Source organism: Cibotium barometz, chromosome 25 (assembly GCF_041138505.1).
Source record: "Cibotium barometz isolate CiBa-2024 chromosome 25, ASM4113850v1, whole genome shotgun sequence".
NCBI lineage: Eukaryota > Viridiplantae > Streptophyta > Polypodiopsida > Cyatheales > Cibotiaceae > Cibotium > Cibotium barometz.
The window spans coordinates 52,606,655-52,628,849 of record NC_141070.1 but is presented as its reverse complement, the minus strand read 5'-3'; the positions used below and the strand labels follow the sequence as shown (position 1 = coordinate 52,628,849).

Sequence of the window (22,195 nt, the reverse complement as noted above, 5' to 3'; positions counted from 1 at the left end):
GGGGGGGAATGTGTGTAGTACCCAGGTTAAACCAATATCACAATCAAACAATGACTGCTATGAAAGCAAATTGACATGATCAACAATGGGCACACGGCACAGGTGTAGGCTGGGGGGGGGATTCAAACACAGGTTCTCTCCCTGCAAGGTAAAAACTCTCACCACCAGGCTACACACCCATGGGGTTCAATTCAAACACAGGTTCTCTCCCTGCAAGATGAAAACTCTCACCACCAGGCTACACACCCATGGGGTTCGATCATAAACTTTATTTTGTCCACTGGCCACCATTGTTGAAATACCATAACTGTCATTTTCTTTTCTAAAAATGTACAAATTTCTATCATTACAGCTTTGGCTAACAAATTATGTGATTATATACAACTGCTGAAGATACAGAAGCACAAAGCACACTATGATCTGATTTCGGCATACGAATCTTGCCCCATATGAACAAGCACCTGCTGCACCATGTCAGAGAAGTGATTTCAAAGATGAAATTGGGTTTTACTCAACTTTCCTTTGCATCATCTTTTTGGTTGAAGAAACTTGGAGGCAAGGTGAATTCTTCTTCCTGGCTCTGGATTTCCTCCTCTTCGTCTGGTTTCTACAATAACATGTCCATTCATCACTCAATCAACATTCCTCCTTGATGCACTCACAAAGCATAAAACAAAGAACAGAAACATACAAGCATTTCAATGTTGTAAAATCGGTCCAATTGCTGCAAGATTTCATCCGCTGTGAAGTGCTGGTGTAGCCTGCAGAAAGATCAAGAGATGCGAACAAAAACATTTCCCATATATCCAGAAATTCTGGAAAGAGCAAGAGTGGGAGTTTAGGATGAGAGAAAAACCACCTTTTCTCCAGATACTCCATGAGACCATACAATACGAAATGCCTGTGCATGCCTGCACATACCAAATCAGCTCTGGATGTAAGGCAAGTGTGAAGCAGCTAGGCATTTGCTCATTTAACTACTTTTAGTTTAACTACTCATAATACTGAATCACATTACTCCAATCTGCCCCAACTGAGCTTTGCAAAATTTAACGCTATCCTCACACAAACCAACATCTTGGTGAGCGTATACGAGGAGAGGGCAAAAGAAATAGCTTACATGTGAGCTCTGCTCTGATTCCGGTCGCTGAAGCTCCCGCCTTCACCCCTGCTCGCGCTGCCTGCTCGCCCCCCCCCCCTCATCTCGCCTTCTCGCCCTCTCTCGCGCTGAAGCGCCCGCCCCCCTTCAGCTCGCCATTGCGCCCCCCTCACCTCTTCAGCGCCCCGTCCCCCCCCCCCCCTCTTGCTGGTTTTTCTGCCCCCTGGGGGTTCTTTCTTTCTTTTTTTATCCTTCCGCCTTTCCTCTCCGCCCTTCGTGTGCAGCTCGGTTCTTGCAGGTATCGCATTCGCTCCGCCTTCGCCACAGCTTCAGACTCTGATGGAGGCTCCTCCCGCCCCACCTCAGAGGGACTCTTCTGCAGCCCCCTCGACCGCCCCTGAGGATGCCCCCATCAGGCTTTCTCTTTCGCCAGAAGAGGAAGTGAGCCTCGCCGCAAAGGTGGAACGCCTCCAGGCACATTCCACCATCTGCCGTATAGTCGGCACTCGCCCCAGCAAAGGGGAGATCCAGGATCTTCTTCAGGCCCGCCTTCTTGCAGACATGGGCAAGATCCTGGACGTTCAGCTTCTGGGCCGTGGACACTACCAGATCGAGTTCGAGACTGCCCAGAGCGTGGCCCAGGTCCTTGCCATGAGTCCCCTTGACATCAGTGGCGCTCGGGCATTTTCAGACCTTGGCAGCATGGCTTTGACCCCGCAGCGGCCGAGCGGGGAGAGCGCCTTTTCCATGTTACTGTTTGCTTCCCTGGACTCCGCCGCGAGTACCTTCCGCTCCTTTCGAGGCTAGGAGCATTGGTGGGCTCGGTGCTCGAGACTGGCCCCACTTCAGCTACCTAGGATAGGGGAGGGATGGATTGATCAGAGAGAGGAGTTTTCGGGACTCCCAAACCACTGCTTTATTTGCAGACAGGTCGGCCACCTGGCCAAGGCCTGCCCTCGCAGGAGACCCCGACCTGCACCGCAGCAGCAGGCCCCTGATGGCCCGCCCACAGATGCGGCTCGGCAGGCAGCCTCCGGGACACCTGCTCAGCCCACAGAGACCTCGGAGTGGCAGACTGGACAGGGGCGCCGTCGAGGGAGACAGCCCCAGTAGCACGCCCAGAGACCGATGCAGCAGCAGCCACAGACTCGGCATCACTGGGTTCCCGTGAGGAACAGCTTTGCTCCCCTCCAGGAGGAGACCCCAGTGCCGACTGAGGACCAGGAGATGCCAGCACCCCCTCCTTCGCCCCACCCCCCCCTCCCTCGTCCCCTCCTCCCGCCTCGCTTCCTCCTTCGCCTCCTCCCGTCCCCGTTCCAGTTTCGGCAGCGGCTCCTTCCCCACCCCCTTCTCCCCCCCCTCCTCCCCCCCCCGCTCGCCTCGGCTCCTCGGGAGGCCCTGGCAGTCCCCTAGCGTTCACCTGCAGTCCGGAGGGCTCTGAGCACCGACCTTGCTCGAGCACCGCAGAGGAGACTTACCATGCCAATTCGGGCTTCACGGATATCCTCTATCCACAGTCGGCTGAGTCGTCTCGACACTAGACAGCGCTCGGAGGCTTTTGATTACTCCTTCACACGGCTTTTTGGAGCAGAGGGCCCCCATGAGCCAGCACCCATCCAAGTTCATATAGTGATACCTCTGGCCCGCGGGGAGGAGGCACTTGATTCAGCAGTGGCCTTCTCATTCCCTCTCTGTGGCCCTTGCGACCGGGAGTGGACCCTGGAGCTCGCTCTTAGCACTTTGAAGATTCAGGCAGTTGAGTTTTCTCACCATGTGAGTGATCTGGAGGTGACAGATGTGATAGGCCGACTATGGGAGTTGATCCCGGGAGTGTGGATGCCTCAGGGATTCGACATTTGGTCGTTCGCATTGTGGCAGACTTAGCACGCGACCCTGGATATGTATGCCTCAGGGATTCGACATTTGGTCGTTCGCATTGTGGCAGACTTAGCACGCGACCCTGGATATGTATGCATACACGAGGGTGCTCTGTCTGAGCGGGAGGCAATCGCCATGGGACACAGCCCACTGGCGCCTGATCCGAGATTCTTGCAGTACACCGGGTGGGCAGATTCGTAGCCGCTCAGATGGGGACTATTCTCCATCCAAGCCGCTTGCGAAGGCCCGCCGTACGGCTGAGACAGCATCCACCTCAGCAGGTCATCCATGAGGATCATCTCATGGAATGTACAGGGCCTTGGCGGCGCACATTATATACGTTATCGTGGTTGCTTGAGGCAGGAGCTTCAGAGATGCTTGGTTGGGGGTAGTATTGATATTCTGTTGATGCAGGAGCACCATTTGGGTGAGAGCAGGATCCGGAGATATGGTTCGGTGATGCCTGGTAGATGGGACACCTTTTGGTCTGCAGGATTTGGCCCTTTGGGTGGGCAGGGAGGAGTATGTATGGTCATTGAGGATGTATGGCAGCAGGCCATTGTGGATCGCGGGATCATTGTGCCTGGTAGAGCACAGTATGTCATTCTGAGGACGCATGATGAGCTCTTTGGCGTTCTCAATGTCTATGCGCCCAACCATGCTAGTGCCAGAGCAGAGTTCTGGACCCAGGTTACGGATGCATTGCCAGAGGCCGCACATTGGTGTGTCGGGGGGAGACTTCAACATGCTTGAGGACCCGGCCGATAGGGTGGGAGGCAGTCATGTTACAGTGCACGGTACGGAGCTTGCAGCTTGGGAGCGATTTTGCATGACACTGAGGATCACTGATGCATGGCAGCATGAGGCCTTCTCCCGCTCTCAGGACAGTCTTAGTTTCTCTCGGTCGGATCGCCGACAGGGAGGGACTAATCTATCACGGATTGATCGCTTTTATGTGGGCGACAGGTTAGGGGAGCGAGGGGACTCCGTTGGCATTCTCGCTGGCACCTCTTTTTCAGACCATGCGCCAGTTATTTTGACTCTAGAGGAGAGGACACGGGAGACCAGCTTGCAGTTGAGGATCCCAGAGAGGGTACTTACAGATCCTAGTCTCGCTGAGGACATTGAGAGGATATGGCATGATAGTCAAAGCTCTGACCAGGATGCAGCAGGCCAATGTGCCCAGGGACTCATCGAGCTCAGCTCTTTTTTGCACGCTGCAGCCTTGACACGGCTGGGAGAGGCCCGCGAGAGGGAGCGTCAGCTGAGACGTAGCCTTGCTTCGCTTCAGCGCCTTCAGGAGCAGCAGCCTACATGTGAGTGGGTGGCGTCCCAGCTGAGCCAGGCACGCCAGGAGGTTAGAGAGGCAGAGGAAAGGAGACATGAGTTTTACTATCGTCGCCATGCCTCTCAGTGGACGCAGCTTGGTGATAGAGTGACTGGGGAGTTTTTTGAAATTACTGGGCCCCGCCATGCTCGAGCAAGAGTCCGCCAGCTTGGGAGGCCGGACGGATCGGTAGCTACTGAGCCCGAGGAGATCAGAGCCATAGCCACTGGGTTCTATAGAGACCTGCTTTCAGCGGAGCCAGCCACTGAGGCTCGGGATGCTTGCAGACAGACTGTGTGGGCCCATGTGCAGAGGAGGGTCATCGATCGTATGCGTACAGTTCTGGGTGAGCCTCTCTCAGAGGTTGAGCTTGCTGAGGCCTTGAGGGTCCTTCCGCGCCATAGTTGCCCAGGGGAGGACGGATTGACGCCTGCCTTTTTTATGCGCTATTGGGACCTTTTGGGGCCAGGCCTCCGCAGAGGCTTTTAGTATGTTTTGGACACTGGGGTGATGCCACAGAGCTTTACAGAGGGCTTGATCTTTCTTATCCCCAAGGGGGAGGGAGTATCAGATGATATTCGGCATTGGAGACCTATTACGATCCTCAATACTGTCTACAAGGTCTTGGCAAAGGCCTTGAGTTTGAGGATCCAGCCCTTCCTGGGGGAGTTGATTCATGCTACCCAGACAGGATTCGTCAAGGAGCGTAGTATCCTTGACAACATTTTCACCTTCTGGGAGGCGACGGCCCGAGCTAGATTTCTTGGTGAGGACTTGGTCGTGATGCTTCTCGATTTTGAGAAGGCATACGATAGAGTCAATTGGGGTTTCTTAGAGAGCACTATGCTTCGCCTGGGCTTTGAGCGAGGTCGGATTCGAGGGGTGGCGGCTCTATATTCCACAGCTCCTAGCCAGGTGCTGATTGCAGGAGGAAGGGGGCCGAGTTTTGAGTTGACCAGATCAGTCCGTCAGGGATGTCCTCTCGCCCCGTTTCTTTTTCTCTTCTTTGCGGAGGCTATGAGCATGTATCTGACGGCAGAGGAGGTTGGTTTGAGAGGACTCCAGCTCCCAGTCAAGGGGGAGGACTTGCTCGATGCTGAGTTTGCTGATGACACGGGTTTATTTTTGCATGGCCAGGAGGCCAATCTTCAGCGGGCAGAGCAGTCGCTCCAGGTTTTTAGTGCAGCTTCGGGAGCATTGATCAATTGGCGCAAGACAGTGGCCTTTTGGATCAGTAGCGCTCCCACTCCGGCATGGAGCCCAGACCCGGGTTTTAGATGGATTTCTCCTGGCACAACACTGTGATATTTGGGATGCTAGATTGGACTAGATTTGTCACCTGAGCAGCAGATTACCCCGCTTCTTCTGAGCATTCGGAAGAAGCTTTTGTATTGGAGTACAGCTCGGCTATCCTTGGCTGGGAGGGTGGTGGTGGCAAATCAGGTGCTTTTAGCGACCATGTGGTACATTACGTCTTGCTGGATCTTCTCGAGCTCTTGTATCAGCTAGGTACAGAGGCTGATCAGGAACTTTCTTTGGTCTCGGCGGGATGGTCAGCCAGCCAGGGCAAAGGTTGCTTGGGCAGTTATTACACTTCCGTTGGCCCAGGGAGGCTTGGGCATTATAGATCCAGTTGATCAGAGTAGAGCCTTATTGGGGATGCTTATTGTTGGGGGCTGCTTCCAGGCGCGCGCAGAGCCTTGGAAAGAGCTTCTTTTGCAACGACTGCAGGCTCGAGCTCCCCCAGCAGGGGGCGCTTGGGCACCAGAGATACGATGGATCTTCATAGAGATGAGGAGGACAGGCCTTAGTAGAGGATGGGAGGACAGATTTGCCTTGAGCATCCTGAGAGCTTGGGAGTTGCTGAGACCGGGGCTCTCTCAGAGACCTCCTTCTTGTGATGAGGAGCGGGCCAGACAGCCGCTCATCTAGAGCCCAGCGGTTCGCAGAGAGCAGGGTCATATGCTGGGTTCTTGGCCTCGTCTAGCCTGGGGACCATTGGCGGCAGGCCCAGCACGCAGTTTTGGAGACTGGCAGGCCTTCTGCAGTCTCCCAGAGGAGATCCAGGTGGAGAGGCTGGGTCACTTCAAAGGGGGGTTGATTATGAGGGATGACATTCAGGAGGCACTCACAGAGGAGTGGTTCACGCCTCTCGAGCCCGTGGCCCCACGGTGGATGGGAGCCTTTACTCAGTTGGAGATCCTGATTGCTGTCAGAGCTTGCACTGAGGATGGCAGATGCCTCTACTATGAGATCTAGGATGAGGGTAGACTTCAGAGAGTGGAGGTGGAGTCACCTTTGGTTGCAGAGTGCATCTTTCAGAGGATACGGGTGGTGGCCGCCGCTTCTCGGAAGTGGCATATTGACCCAGACCCTGCAAATGTGGACTCTGATTGGCGTATATGGGCATATGCAGCGCGCCCCTTGCAGTGGGACCCTAGCGAGTACGAGTGGCATGATCCTTATGCATCCCTTGAGGCCACAGAGATCACCTTTTTCCAGTATACTGTTCGGTTGGGGCGACATATTTTGACGGCGAGGAGGATGGTCTCTCCAGCTGCATCGGGGCACTGGCGGCTTCAGGGACTCTCACTGGAGTTCTTGGAGGACTTTTGGACCAGGCTCTGGGCTAGTCGACAGGCACGCAGGATCTCGACTTTCCAGTGGCTGGTCGCCCACAGGGGTTCTGCAGTTGGCACCTGGCTTGTCTACAGCGGTCTTTCGGCGGCCTGCGTCCGATGCGGCCACCCTATGGAGACACAGAGACATTGCCTATGGGATTGCCCTCAAGCGCAGCAGATTTGGCTACGGATGCTGCGCATTCTGGCCCCCCTCTCTCCAGAGGGGATGTATACGTGGGGTGCCGCTGCTTGGTCGACTTCGTCAGGGCTTGCTATGGGCTATGAGACGGAGCAGGACAGCCAGGCCATCAGATTCATTAGGGGACAGCCTCGCCTTGTTCCTTCACCGGACTTCTCGTCCGCCGGCTGGACACAGGAGAGGGATCTACGATGGGAGCTCCTCAGCAGCCTCACCATATGGTTCACCTAGAGGGCCCGGTGTTTCAGGGCCTTTGAGGGGAGACTGGAGCCACCAGCCGAGACTGTTCGAGGGATCTGGCAGGAGCTCATCCACACCCTGCGAGGACAGTACGACCGCATCCGGGGCGACTCGGGATGAGGCGATCTTGCGGCGCCAGGCCTTTCACACCACTTGGCACAGCGGCCCCTTCTATACCCTACACGTGGGGTCCCCCCGTTGGCACTACAAGCCACCTGTTTGGCTTTTCCCCCCTCCTATTGTATGATATAGCCTCTCAGTTCTTTGTACTGATTCTTGTATTTTTCAGCACCTAGGGAGAGTCTCCCTGGCTGCCTTGCTTTGTTCTCTGCTCTGTTTTCTTATGAGCAGAGAGGATCTTTTGTAGCCCTACGGGCGTTTTTATATAACTAATGAAAGGATCTTTTCTCAGGAAAAAAAAAACATCTTTATGAGCGTAAAGAGAAAGCACGCACATGTGTTCTCACATCCACCCACGTGCCATAGAAAGTTGTAATGCCATTTGCAGAAAGCCAAACCTTCGTAAGGTCAGAAAAATCTGAACTTATGAATTGAGAGATTTGAGAAAGAAATAATAGTGAAGAAGGACAAAGACAAAAACAAAGCATTTGAAAGATCAAAAATAAATAAACTAACAAACCTAGCTACTAAGGAGAGGAAATCAAAAGATAATATCAAACGAAGACTTTTAATTAAGACATTAACCAAAAAAAAACAAAACAAAAAACAAAAAAAAAACAAAACAAAACAAAACTTAAAACTAAAAACAAAAGCAAAAAACAAAAAACAAGAAACAAGAAAACAAAACAAAACAATTACATGAATGAAAGAAACTTTAAAAAATAAATAATAAAATAACACACACAAAAGTATACACACTTCTTATTAATAAGAACTTAAACCTTTTGAGCTGAGATACTAAACAACACCACAAAATAGCAAAACAGAGAACCGTAAACTCTAGACCTAAAGCACTAAGAGCCAGAACCAAACATTAAGCTAAACTTTAAAAAAGACTTCGACTCAAAAGTGCAACCATTAACTCCAATGTCTGTCCGAACATGAAGTGTAGGTTCATGAACTCTATCATGCATAGCGTGGACAATAAGCTATGACATCCCTACTCATGTCATCAGTGCCCAAGAGTAGGTGCAGGTTTGTATAAGGTTAGTCCAAAAGAACATGCTTTATAAAACCACCGAACTAAGTTTCTATCACTCTCCGGAGGTGATGGGCACAGAGACCGAAGCTGATCAAGCAATGCCATCAACTGAAATCCAGGTATCAATCACCAAGGTTTACCCTAGTTTACCAATAAACTAGTAAGGACTTTGACCAATATAATGGCATGTATGAATTACAACATAATTGGGAATCGAATGAAGCAGATGTGATGCTCCTCTAAATATGGCTTTAGAGTTTGCATTAAATGCTCTGGAAAACTTACTTTTCAAAATCAACAAGAACTTATAAGGAATATATGTAGAAAGAATGGAAAGACTTGCATTCCAAGGATTCTCTAGAGCTTAAATGATTATTATTTTTCCCATTTTCTTGGATTTAACGTGGAAACATCTTTGACAACAGGAAGGTGTCTTGGCATACATGGAAACCACCTTGGACCGAAAAAGAGCCATTCTGACTACTACACTCTCATGTCAACTGGCACTACCACAATGTTCTAGCAATCCTGATGGATGCTTTGCGCCTGAACTTCCATCAGTACAAGTGAACCCGCAGTTTGCTTAGATAAGACTCTATGCTGGCCAGACTGTAAATCTTCACCTTGGAAATACGGGGACCAAAACAACTTTTCCATCGACCACTCCTTCAATCCCAGCACTTGTGTTTGCTGAAATTGCCAAGATCTACCTATTCTTGAACTAGCCAATCTAAAGCATCTGCCACAAAGCCTAATTGAACAACTAAGTTCAAATGGAGGTGTCAACTCCCCATCGACCTGCACCCGTGCTTGGGCACCATTCAGCAGCGAGCTGACCATGCCTCAAGTGTGCTCGTGAGGGAGACGCTATACGTGGGAATGCACCAATGTATGTTGAGGGGCCAGCCATGCCTCGTGCTTATAGGGCACATGTTTTTTTTTTTCCGAGAAAAGATCCTTTCATTAGTTATAAAAAAAGGCCCACTCGGCTACAAAAAACCCTCTCCTACTCATAAGAAGGCAGAGCAGAGATCCAATCAAGGCAGCTAGGGAGACTCTCCCTAGGTGCAGAAAAGTACAAATAAAAGTACAAGTAACTGAGAGGCTATATCATACAATAGGAGGGGGGGTGTGGAATATAGAGCCGCCACTCCTTGAATCCAGTCTGGCTCAAAACCCAGGCGAAGCATAGTGCTCTCTAGAAAACCCCGATCGACTCTATCGTATGCCTTCTCAAAATCGAGAAGCATAACGACCAAGTCCTCACCGAGAAATCTAGCTCGGGCCGTCGCCTCCCAAAAGGTGAAAATGTTGTCAATGATACTACGCTCCTTGACGAATCCTGTCTGGGTAACATGAATCAAATCCCCAAGGAAGGGCTGGATCCTCAAACTCTGTTGGGGTAAAGGCATTATGCCCACCCTTGTAGTGTGTACAAGCCCATAAGTTTATAGTACATAGTACACTTAGTACTTTTAATGTACTAAGTGCACTATGTGTACTTGAGCAAATATACATGTGTGATAGGGGAGTCACACACTCACACTTGATGAGTTGACTTATCCCCACAACTCTCTCTCTCTCTCTCCCTTCTTCTCTGTGTATGTCTCCCACATGAAACCCTAACTCTACAGCTGAGCTTTCCATAGCTCCTTCAACTGGTATCAGAGCCTAGAAGAGTGCTATGTACAGCCGGCAGAGCTGTGAAGCGTGCAGAGAGGAAAATCTTGTGCTGTACGGAGCCAGTGCACAACTGGTCGCCTGTGTGCAGAACTGGTCAGCGAGGATCAGCCAGTTGCAGCCGAGAGTAATCGCGAAGGGCAGTGTCGGAGAGCTCACTGAAGCTGGTTTCCCAAGCACCCGGTTTGGCCTCTCGGTTATCAAGACCAGGCGCACGGTCATGTGATGCTAGGTTCCGAGCCTCCGTCCCGTCGGCGACATAGGTAGAGACACGCCGCCGGAACTCCTGCTGGAACTCCCGCCGGAACTCCGGCCACGCCTGGAACTTGTACTGGTTGATGACGGCCGTCGAGGGCTTGACCCTCCACGTTTTGAACTTCGGAACGAGACGGAAATGGTGAACTGCGTTGACAAGGCTATCGGCAACGTCAGCGAGCTTGACGGCCGATTTGTGCTAGGCGCAGGCAGCGTCAACAAACAGGGCTCCGCCCGCTAGCGTCCGTCCGGGAACATCTTGACTCGCGATATTGCGCCCACGTTCGTCGCTGCTCAGGCTTCTTCTACAGCCCGCTGTTCCTGATCTCACACAGCTCCGACTCTCTCTGTGCCCATGTCTTGGGCTGCCCTCTCTGAGGACTCCATGTGTGTCATCGCTGGGCAGTACAGGTGTCTTGGCAGGCCGTGAAGCAGCATCCGTACCTGCACAGCAGAAGCAGCATCTCATACGAGTCATCAAATACGACGCAACCCCTTTTCCTACAACAAAAATCAGAAATTCAGAGGTATTTGCTTCAATTTTGGAATTTAAATGTCCATTTTCATCAATTGAGCAGGTACAGGTGCCAAATTGCTCAGATTTCAGCAAAATTGGCAAAATTGGGTGACATGGTCACATTCCGGGTCAATTTGCAAGAAATTGGATGTCAAAATTTGGGGCTTTTGATGTAATTGTGCCATTGGGCATTCATACATGCTGTATGATGTGAGCAATCTCACATTTGGGGCAAAATTGCAGGAAATTGGAGTGCAAATCAAAGGGCTTTTGTGCCAATTGAATTGATTTGCATGCAGGCACTGGCATTTGATGCTTTGGGCAATGTGTTGATGCCTGTCAAGCACTCAATGTGCCATTAAATCAAGGGGCTTTTATGTATTGGATGTATATGTGGCCAGGGGGAAGCATTGTGAAGACTCTGGATGCCTTCATGTGCGTTAATGTACCATGTATGATCAGAAATTGATCTTGAATCAAGGGGCTTTTCAAGATTTTATGCTTGTTGAGCTTGGCAAAGCAGCAGGGAAGACTTTTATGCCTTGAACCCTCAGAAATCCACTTGCAGTCAAGAGGCTCTTGCTCAATTCTGTCCGGGACTGTTGTATGCAGTGGTGGGGACTGTCAAGGTCTGATTTTGCCTAATTTGGACAGCCAGGAGAGCATTTATTGCTACTGTACTTGCTGGTACAGATTTGGTACAACTTTGTACAAGTTTTGGCATGGCTGTACATTGACTTGAGTGAGGAAAAGGCTCATTTTCAGCTGCTGTACTTGCCGGTACAGATTTGGTACATCATTGGTGAGCACTTAGTACTTTTGTACAGTACTTTGGAAGGGGAACAGAGCACATCTAAGGTGCTGTCCTAAATCTGCAGCAACCAGATTTTGGTGATTTTATCACATACAGTGGGAGTAGAGTTGCATTCGTGCTTCCGCAGTGGGAGAAACTTTGGGAGAACAACTCTGAGCACTTTGTGTGCTTTGGTGCAGTGTTTGCACATCTTGCAAGGAGTCAGGTATTGACAAAGGTTGCATATTGGTATGGCAACCACAGGTGAGAGCTCTTCATTGCTTCACATCAAGAAGCTTGAAGGCTCACATAATTATGACATTTGGCAAACCCAGTGCTATAATGTGTTGCTCCAGAAGAAGCAACACAAGCCCATCAAAGAAAGGGGTGTAATGCCCGCTTCTCTTACTGCTAAAGAATGGGAAGATATGGATGAGCTAGCAAGATCCACTATCATGTTGTCTGTGTCAGACACTTTACTTTTCAGCATACGTGAAGAGAAGACAGCTTGGGGAATGTGGCAAAGATTGCAGGACTTGTATGCCCAGCAAAGTGCCTCAAGCAAAGTGTATTCGTTGAAGAAACTCATAGGTCTTCAAATGAAGGAAGGGGCGTCTATGACAGCCCATCTAAATGAGTTTAATGGTGTTGTCAGCCAGGTCATCAATCAAAAGTTGGCAATGGACGATGAGTTCAAAGCCACCTTTCTCTTATGCACTTTGCCAGAGAGTCGGGACACATTCAGGACAGCCACTAGCAATTCAAATGCTATGCTGTCATATGCAGATGTGGAGGGTGCTCTCCTTCAAGAGGAGATGAACAAGAAAAACAACTCTGTTGGAAAGTCAAATGCAATGAATGCACGTGGGAGATCCCAGCAAAGCGGTAAAAGCCAAGAACGGGGAAGGAGCAAGTCCCGCTCCAAAAAGGACTTGGAATGCCATTATTGTGGCAAGAAGGGACATATCAAAAAGCAATGCTACAAATGGAAGAATGATCAAAAGGAAAAGGGCAAAGGAAAAGACAAAGACAAAGATGAAGCCAAAGATGCAAAGTCAAAGGGCAAAAGTGGAGTCAAGATTGAAGAAGTCAATGTGTCACATGCAGGTGACAGTGAGGATGAAGTCCTATTCACGTCTTCACTTGATGCCCATTCACTTCTTGCAGGAGATGGTCATGGTATGCACTCATGGATCATTGATTCAGGTGCCTCCTTTCATGTCACAGGTTCTTGTTTGTCAGGTATACTGCTGGCAATGAAGGAGTAGTTTATTTGGGTGACAACCATGCATGCAAGATTCTTGGCAGAGGTGATGTGAGGCTTGTGTTTTCAGATGGCTCACAGCTTATGCTCCATGATGTCAGGCATGTGCCTGAGATCAAGAAGAACCTGCTTTCTACTGGACAGCTTGATGATGCTGATTATGTTACCACATTTGGTCGTGGAAAGTGGAAGATTAGTAAGGGCTCATTGGTTGTTGCCAGAGGCTCTAAGGTGGACACTCTTTACTTCATGCATGCAGGTGTTTGTCACCATGCTAATGTAAATGCAACCGAGCTGCCGAAAATCTCTATGTGGCATAGCCGATTGGGACACATGAGTGTCAAAGGAATGGAGCAATTCTCGTTTTGGTTACTTGCCTTCTCTAAAGTTCTCAAGTTTTCAGTTTTGTGAGCATTGTATATATGGCAGGCAACTCCAGTGCCCCCACAAGAAAGCTCTTGGACAGAAAGATGCTCAGTTAGAGCTTGTGCATACAGATGTATGTGAGATGCCTCAGCTTTCTTTGGGAGGGGCAAAATATTTTGTGTCTTTTATTGATGATGCCACACGCAAGGTGTGGGTTTATCCTCTTCGTTTGAAGAGTGATACATTCTCAGTGTTTGAGAAGTTTGTTGCTCATGTTGAGAATCAAACTGGCAAAACACTGAAGGCTTTGCGTTCCGACAATGGTGGAGAATATATATCCAAACAGTTTCAGGACTTTTGTGATGCTAAAGGCATCAAGAGGGAGCTCTCTACTCCTTATGATCCTCCACAAAACGGGACAGCACAGAGGATGAACAGGACCATTCAGGAGAAGGTCCGTTCTATGTTGTCACATGCTGCGTTACCTCATGGTTTTTGGGCTGAAGCTGTTATGACAGCCGTTCATCTTATAAACAGGTCACCTAACACGAGGCTTGGTGGGAAAGTGCCAGAGGAAGTATGGACAGGGAAGCCTCCGTCCTACAAGCACTTGAGAGTGTTTGGTTACGTTGCGTACGTGCACATACACAGGGAAATGCGCACCAAACTTGATCCTAAGTCTCACAAATGCATATTCCTAGGATATGGTGACAGAGGTGAAATGGGGTATAGACTTTGGGATCCAGTGAATAGAAAGATTATACGCAACAATGATGTCATTTTTTATGAAACATGCCCCGTAAGTTCCCATAGTCAGATCAAGGAAAAGACTTGCACTTGGATCATAGAGACCAATGTTTTTTTCCTCGAGCCTGGCAGAGTCATCTTTGATGATGATGGACATCATGGACAACAACCAAGGGCTATAAATCAGCCATTACAGCAAAAAACCAACCCTTAAATGGTGCTGAAAATGGTCCAAATGGACAGCCAGAGATGGCAGAAGATATCCCTATGGATATCCCACAGTTAGAGGAGATACCGAACATGATTTTTCAACCTTATGGCATGGAACAGGAGCCACCAATAGGTGATATGCAAGCTGGACAGCAACCTGCAAATGATGGTCATTGGGTACGGAGGTCCACAAGACCCTCCAGAATCCTTGACAGGTTTGTTCCAGGGGTTGACTACTTGATGCTTACTGACTGTGGGGAGCCCTCATGTTATAAGGAGGCTTTACAGAGGGCAGTCAAGGCTCTTTGGGAGCGTGCTATGAAGTCAGAGATGGATTCTCTGCACAAAAATGGAACATGGAAGTTGGTGCATTTGCCTACAGGCAAGAAGGTTTTGCCATGCAAGTGGGTTTACAGGCTCAAAGTTGCACCTGATGCAAAGCCAAGATACAAAGCCAGGTTAGTGGCTAAGGGCTTCAAGCAGGAATATGGTGTGGACTTTGATGAGATCTTCTCTCCAGTGGTCAAAATGACCACACTTAGAGCTGTATTAGCTTTGGTTGCTCATGATCTGGATTTGATTTAGATGAATGTGAAGACTGCTTTTCTTCACGGTGATCTCCATGAGGAGATATATATGCAACAGCCAGAGAGTTATGCGGTAAATGGAAAGGAGAAGCTTGTATGCAAGCTGAAAAAGAGTCTTTATGGGCTCAAACAGGCACCAAGGGAATGGTATCATAAATTTGATACATTCATGAAATCCCAGGATTTCAAGAGGAGTGACATAGATCACTGCTTATACACCAAGAAAGCTTTGGATGGCAGTCTATTGATCCTCATCTTGTATGTTGATGATATGTTGATTGCCGGGAAATCTCGTAAAGAGATGGATGCCTTGAAGAAGAGGCTGCATCAGACCTTTGGTATGAAGGATTTGGGTGATGCAAATCACATTTTGGGTATGCGGATACTTCGGGACAGAAATCAGCATGTGTTGTATTTGTCTCAGAAGGAATATATTGGCAAAGTTTTGCAGAGGTTCAATATGGATGGGGAGAAGAAGACTAGTACTCCTTTGCCTCCATATGTGAAACTCAGTGCTATGGACAGCCCACAGTCGGATAGTGACAGGGCGGATATGGCCAAGATTCCGTATGCTTCAGCTTGTGGCAGTCTCATGTATGCCATGGTTGCTACCAGGCCGGACATTGCATTTGCAGTGGGAGTGGTTTCTAGATACATGGCCAAACCTGGCAAGAAGCATTGGGAAGCAGTGAAAGGTGTCATGAGATACCTGAAGGGCACACAGGATATGTGCATTTGTTTTGGCAAACAGGATGCATTAGTGCATGGTTACACGGATTCGGATTATGCCGGTCATCCAGATAACCGGAAGTCTACTACCGGTTATGTGTTTACATTCATAGGAGGTGCTGTGTCATGGATATCCAGGATGCAGAAGTGCACTGCCTTATCTACTACAGAGGCCGAGTATATTGCAGCCACAGAATTGCAACCACAGAGGCTTGCAAGGAGGCATTATGGCTATCTCGGTTAGTGGTTGATTTGGGTTATACAAGGGATATTCCATTGTTGCATTGTGACAGTCAGAGTGCCATCCAGTTGGCAAAGAACCCTGTCTTTCATGCAAAGACGAAGCATGTGGATGTGAAGTATCACTTCATCAGAGAGGTGATAGAGAACAAGCAAATTCAGCTTGTTAAGATTCATACGGATGACAACCCGGCTGATCTGTTGACAAAGAGTTTGCCTCCAGAGCAATTTGCTAATTGCAGACACTTGATGGGCATTGGATGAGGCCAGTTTCAGCCTTGATATGGCCTTGTATATTATCATGTACATGTTGATTTTTCTATTCCTTCATTTAAGGGCACTTTGCCTTTAAGTGGGAGGTTGTTGGGGTAAAGGCATTATGCCCACCCTTGTAGTGTGTACAAGCCCATAAGTTTATAGTGCATAGTACACTTAGTACTTTTAATGTACTAAGTGCACTATGTGTACTTGAGCAAATATACATGTGTGATAGGGAAATCACACACTCACACTTGATGAGTTGACTTATCCCCACAACTCTCTCTCTCTCTCTCCCTTCTTCTCTGTGTATTGTCTCCCACATGAAACCCTAACTCTACAGTTGAGCTTTCCATAGCTCCTTCAAACTCAAGGCCTTTGCTAGGACCTTGTAGACAGTATTGAGGATCGTAATAGGCCTCCAATGCCGAATGTCATCTGACACTCCCTCCCCCTTGGGGATAAGAAAGATCAAGTCCTCTGAGAAACTCTGTGGCATCACCCCAATGTCCAAAACATGCTAAAAACCCCTGCGGAGGCTTGGCCCCAAAAGGTCCCAATAGCACATAAAAAAGGCACGCGTCAATCCATCCTCCCCAGGGCAACTATGGAAGGGCCCTCAAAGCCTCAACAAGCTCATCCTCTGAAAGGAGCTCACCCAAAACTGTGCGCATACGATCTGTGACCCTCCTCTGCACATGGGCCCACACAGTCTGTCTGCAAGCATCACGTGCCTCCGTGGCTGGCTCCGCTGAAAGCAGGTCTCTATAGAACTCAGTGGCAATAGCTCTAATCTCCCCGGGCTCAGTGGCTAACGATCCGTCCGGCCTCCTGAGCTAACGTACTCCTGCTCGAGCATGGCGGGGTCCGGTGATCTCAAAAAACTCCCCAGTCACTCTATCACCAAGCTGCGTCCACTGAGAGGCCTGGCGATGATGGTAGAACTCGTGTCTCTGCTCCTCTACCTCTCTAACCTCCTAGCGTGCCTGGCTCAGCTGGGACGCCACCCACTCACATGTAGGTAGCTGCTCCTGAAGACGCTGGAGCGAAGCAAGGCTACGTCTCAAGCGACGCTCCCGCTCTCGTGTCTCTCCCAGCCGTGTCAAGGCTGTAGCGTGCAAAAAAGAGCTGAGCTCGATGAGTCCCTAGGCACACTGGCCTGCTGCATCCAGGTCAGAGCTTTGGCTATCATGCCATATCCTCTGAATGTCCTCAAAAAGACTGGGGTCTGTAAGTATCCTCTCTGGGATCCTCAACTGCAAGCTGGTCTCCCGTGTCCAACTGTCAAAATAACTGGCGCATGGTCTGAAAAAGAGGTGCCAACAAGAATGCCAACGGAGCCACCACGCTCCCCGAACCTGTCACCCACATAGAAGAGATCAATCCGTGATAGATTAGTCCCTCCCTGCCGGCAATTTGACCGAGAGAAACTAGGACTGTCCTGAGAACAAGAGAAAGCCTCATGCTGCCATGCATCAGTGATCCGCAGTGTCATACAAAATCGCTCCCAAGCTGCAAGCTCCGTGCCGTGTACTGTAACATGACTGCCTCCCACCCTATCGGCCGGGTCCTCAAGCATGTTGAAGTCTCCCCCGACACACCAATGTGCGGCCTCGGGCAATGCATCTATAACAAGGGTCCAGAACTCTGCTCTGGCACTAGCATGATTGGGCGCATAAACATTGAGCACACCAAAGTGCTCATCGTGCATCCTCAGAATAACATACTGCGCTCTACCAGGCACAATGACCCCGCGATCCACAATGGCCTGCCGCCATACATCCGCAAAATGACCATACATACTCCTCCCTGCCCACCCAAGGGGCCAAAACCTGCAGACCAAAATGTGTCCCATCTACCAGGCATCACCGAACCATATCTCCGAATCCTGCTCTCACTCAAATGGTGCTCTTGCATCATCAGAATATCAATACTGCCCCCAACCAGGCATCTCTGAAGCTCCTGCCTCAAGCAACCACGATAACGTACATAGTGTGCGCCGCCAAGGCCCTATACATTCCACGCGATGATCCTCATGGATGACCTGCTGAGGTGGAGGCTGTCTCAGCCATACGGCGGGCCGTCACAAGCGGCTTGGATGGAGAGTAATCCCCATCCGAGCAGCTACGAATCTGCAAACCCGGTGTGCTGGAGATGCACAAGCTCGGAGACTGAAAGCGGTGGGCATAACTAAAGCGGTGGGTGAGCACGGTGACTGTGCTACATCAAACTGGCTGTATCAAACCGACTACAAAGGAAAGCAGTGGGCATAACTGAAGCAAGCAACGTCGAAGGAGCCATCTGCAAGTCACCGAGTGTGGGGACTGTAATCAAGCGCCGTTTGTTTTTTCCGTGGTAAAAGGTGGAAGGTGAGTTGGAATATTCTCTAAAAAAGGGAAAGGACAAAAAGGGAAAAATTCCATTTGGAGGTTTCCTAAATCAAATCAAATCATTTATGCAACATTCAAAAGAGCTAATTTTTGGTGGGTGGGTAAACCAAAGCACATTTTTGTGAGGGTCCTATTTGGGGGAAGTTTTGTGTACACTTAATGATTGTGAGAGGAGAAAATCACTTGATAAAAGGTTCTTACTGGATATGATGAAATGAACGTAATAGAAATTTCTTCAGATACCAAGGAATCAAGAGTACAAGGGGCGGTAGAAGTTTCTTCAGACTCGTCCGTTGAGTTTCAAAATACTCAAGCACAGGTCGAGAAGGAGTACTTTGCAGCTCAAAGCACAGAGGAGGTCACATCCAGAAAAAGGGAGTAGACTTCTAGAGTAAAACAAACTGCCAGAAAAAGGACAAGGCAATTTGATACACTTTGGGTTAGACAACCTAAAAATCAAAATTCAAAAAGGGAGCAATCAACTGGGAAGGGAGAATCAGACAAGGAAGCAACAGAAGGAAAGCCCTGGTATTACGAGACTGCCCTAGCCCAAGGACTTGGAGATTTCTTAGCTTCTAATATGGAGCTCTATGGCTGTGGTGACGGATTCTAAAACATTGGTTTTATCATTTGACTTGTATTAATCTTTCAGTTGTTTCTAAATAGCCAAAGTTGTTTGATTTTGCTTAATCTTGCTCTTCAAAATCTTAGTGATGGGGAAGGACTTCTTTGAAAAGAGTGATAAATTTGATGGTACAAAGTATCACACATGGTCCATAAAAATGCAAATGGCCATGATAGAGAAGGACTATTGGACCATAACAAAGGGTGATTACAAGAAACCAATCAGGGATGCAGAGGCACAAAAGCTCTGGGAAGCACTTGACATGAAAGCTCTAGCTTTTCTTGTCAAAGGATTAGATGACACTCAAATACCACAGGTAGCAAGTGCTGCTTCAGCTAATGAAGCATGGACTAGGCTTAAAGGTATCTTCGGTCAAACTAATGCTGCTTCAAGATTGTGGTTAAAAAAGAGACTGTATAGACTTGACATGGGAGACAAGGATAATGTTGCATCCCATCTAAGCAATATAAGAAGTCTTATGAATCAACTTTCAGGGATAGGGGTAATCATTACCGAGGAAGAGGCTATCTTTGTGTTGCTTTCTTTAATGCACCCAAAGTTTGATAATGTGGTTGGTGTTATTGCCAACCAACCAAATTTAACCCTTGTTAGTGCAGCATCTCATTTGGTCATGGAAGAAGCTCGACTTGGAGTTTCAACTGATGGCATTGAGTCCTCAAGTGTGGATGTACCAGTTACAGAATCTGCCATGATGTCCAAGGAAGAGAAGAAAAAGAAGAAGAAGGGACCCAAACCTTGCTTCTATTGTAAGAAAGGTCATATGATCAAAGACTGCTTTCAGAAAGGAGATTAAGGACAAGGGCAAGGAAGAGGCCAACACGGTCATTATTGATTCAGACTATGCTTTTTAGCAAAGGGCTAAATAAACATTGTAAATATTTTTAGCCAGTGGGCATTTTTATATTTTTGTGTGTTTTCAAAGAACTTGAACTTGGTGAGAGCTTACCCTGCGTAGTGAAGCTAAACCAAGAGGGAGTATTGGAATAAATGGTTTAGCTTTAGGATTATCTTTAACCTTTGTGGTGGGTGCTTTTACAAGGAGTAAAAGGGACTAGATAAGCTAGTCAAAAATAGGTGTCTAGGTGGCATGGGTGTCACACGGCATGGGTCATGTGGGCACCCTATTTGAAGAGGTCTTGGAGGTGGCCTTAGATGCTCTCAAGGGGCACTATACATCATGGGCGATGTCATGGAAGTAGGCGCCTTCTTCCTCCTCTCCCTATAAATTGGGAGGCCACACTTAGCTCAATGTAACCATTGTTTAACTCTTGTATTAGCACTTGAATAAAAGGGCTATGTGCCTAGTTCTTTGTGGACTACATCTTGTGTCGTCTTGAGTTGTCTTGTTGCTTAATGTGCTTATGGAGTGCTTGTAGTTTTGGGGCCATTTCCAATAATCATCCCCTGTCTCTACATGTCACATGCGGAAGCTCTCGGAGTCTTCTTCTAGCCCTAAACACCATCTTGGAACATGCAGATGCAAAACGCATGCAGAAGAGAGAGAAGAGAGAGAGAGAGATAGCTGAGTATTCAATATATTCTAATGTACAAAAAGGTAGTACAATCTTTACAGCCATAGGCTGCCTTCAAGAAACCTATTCTAGTCCTAAAATCTATGACCCAACTCATAAAGGGTTGAATGATCAAAACAATGAGCACTTTTGCCTTTTATAGACCTTGGAATAACCTAGTGAACTGGCCGACTAACTGGTCGGCCAGGTCCTGGACAAGGTCCATCAGATTTGCTTCAGCCGACGGCTCCTCTGGTCACTCAGGCACAGGCCGACAGCACCCCTTGTCCACCACCAATCATTCCCTTGCCAAAAACAGCAACATCTGCTCCAAAATCAGGTTCTAATCTGTCTTTATCTTGTTGCCTCTTCAAGATTAGCCCTGGGATTAGCCAATGCATGTCTTGCACATGACATCTCCCTCTACTAAACTTGATGATAGTATTCCAACTTCTGTTCTTGGATGACTGTCATCATCCCATTGTCTATTCACGGAGTCCCCCTGTCATCCTTCCCTTCTTGGATACCTTTTCACTGAAAACCCCACACGGTCTCCAAATCCACTCCAGCTCTAATGAAGATCTGTACATCTGTTCCCCTTTCCATTCCTGCCTTGTCCCTGAACACTATCTCTGGTCTTCTTTCCTAAGTATTGAGTCTGGCACTCTCACTACACCCCTTGAAGGATCATCCTCCCCTGGAACCATTGCCTGAAAGCCTTTCTTGGTGTGCCGGGTGTCAAAATACACAACAGAAATGAAGACAACTGCTGTAGAGAGCAATACACAGATGATAGAAAGGGAGAAGCAGTGTAACTCTGCTATATACACCAATAAAATCCCGGAAATATACATACTGGAGTGTGGGGACAAGGGGCCATTCTAAATGGCCCCTAGCTGCTGGTCGGCCAGCCCATAAACAGGCCGATAGCAGCCTGGCTGCTCACCACTGCCACCTGGACTAGCAAATACTTGGTCGGCCAGGAGCATGCAGTCGGCCAAGACTACAGGACACATGTCGGGCAAAGAAGACAAAGTCGGCCAGCATCTAGGGCAATCGACAGCCCATACACAGCTCCAGAAAAATAGGGAAAAAAATACGGAGAGTGAGGAAAACAAGGAAGTAACCGAGCCGGAACACAAGCTGTAGAAATGCCGAGCCAACAACATAATCCATATACCTCCATGTGGGTACTGATTCTTCCCCAAAAACCACGGGTCTTCATGCAATAGAATTGGTACAACAAGTACAACTCTCCATTCAGCCGGTACAGTAGGTACAATGGCTGGTACAGCTGGTACGATGGCTGGTACAACAGGTACAGCAAGTACAAATGCTGGTGCAACACGTACAATGGCTGGTACAGCAAATACAGAAGCTGGTACAGTCGGTACAATGGGTGGTACAGTAGGTACAACAAGTACAAGGACTGGTACAGCAGGTACAAAGACTGGTACAACAAGTACAATGGCTAGA

General features: G+C 48.6%; 1 protein-coding gene across 2 annotated transcripts in view; it reads right to left on the bottom strand.

The window, feature by feature from the left end:
* Window positions 1-296: 296 nt before the first annotated feature.
* LOC147624722 (uncharacterized) overlaps window positions 297-22,195 on the bottom strand; it is a 56,674-nt gene continuing 34,775 nt past the window's right edge. For both annotated transcript variants that reach the window (XM_086820013.1, XM_086820014.1), the window contains 3 exons: window positions 860-911; window positions 692-761; window positions 297-607 (listed from right to left, as the gene is read on the bottom strand). In XM_086820013.1, coding sequence (XP_086676139.1) covers window positions 512-607; window positions 692-761; window positions 860-911 — 218 coding nt within the window. In that variant the 3' untranslated portion in view covers window positions 297-511. The remainder of the gene's footprint in view (window positions 608-691; window positions 762-859; window positions 912-22,195) is intronic.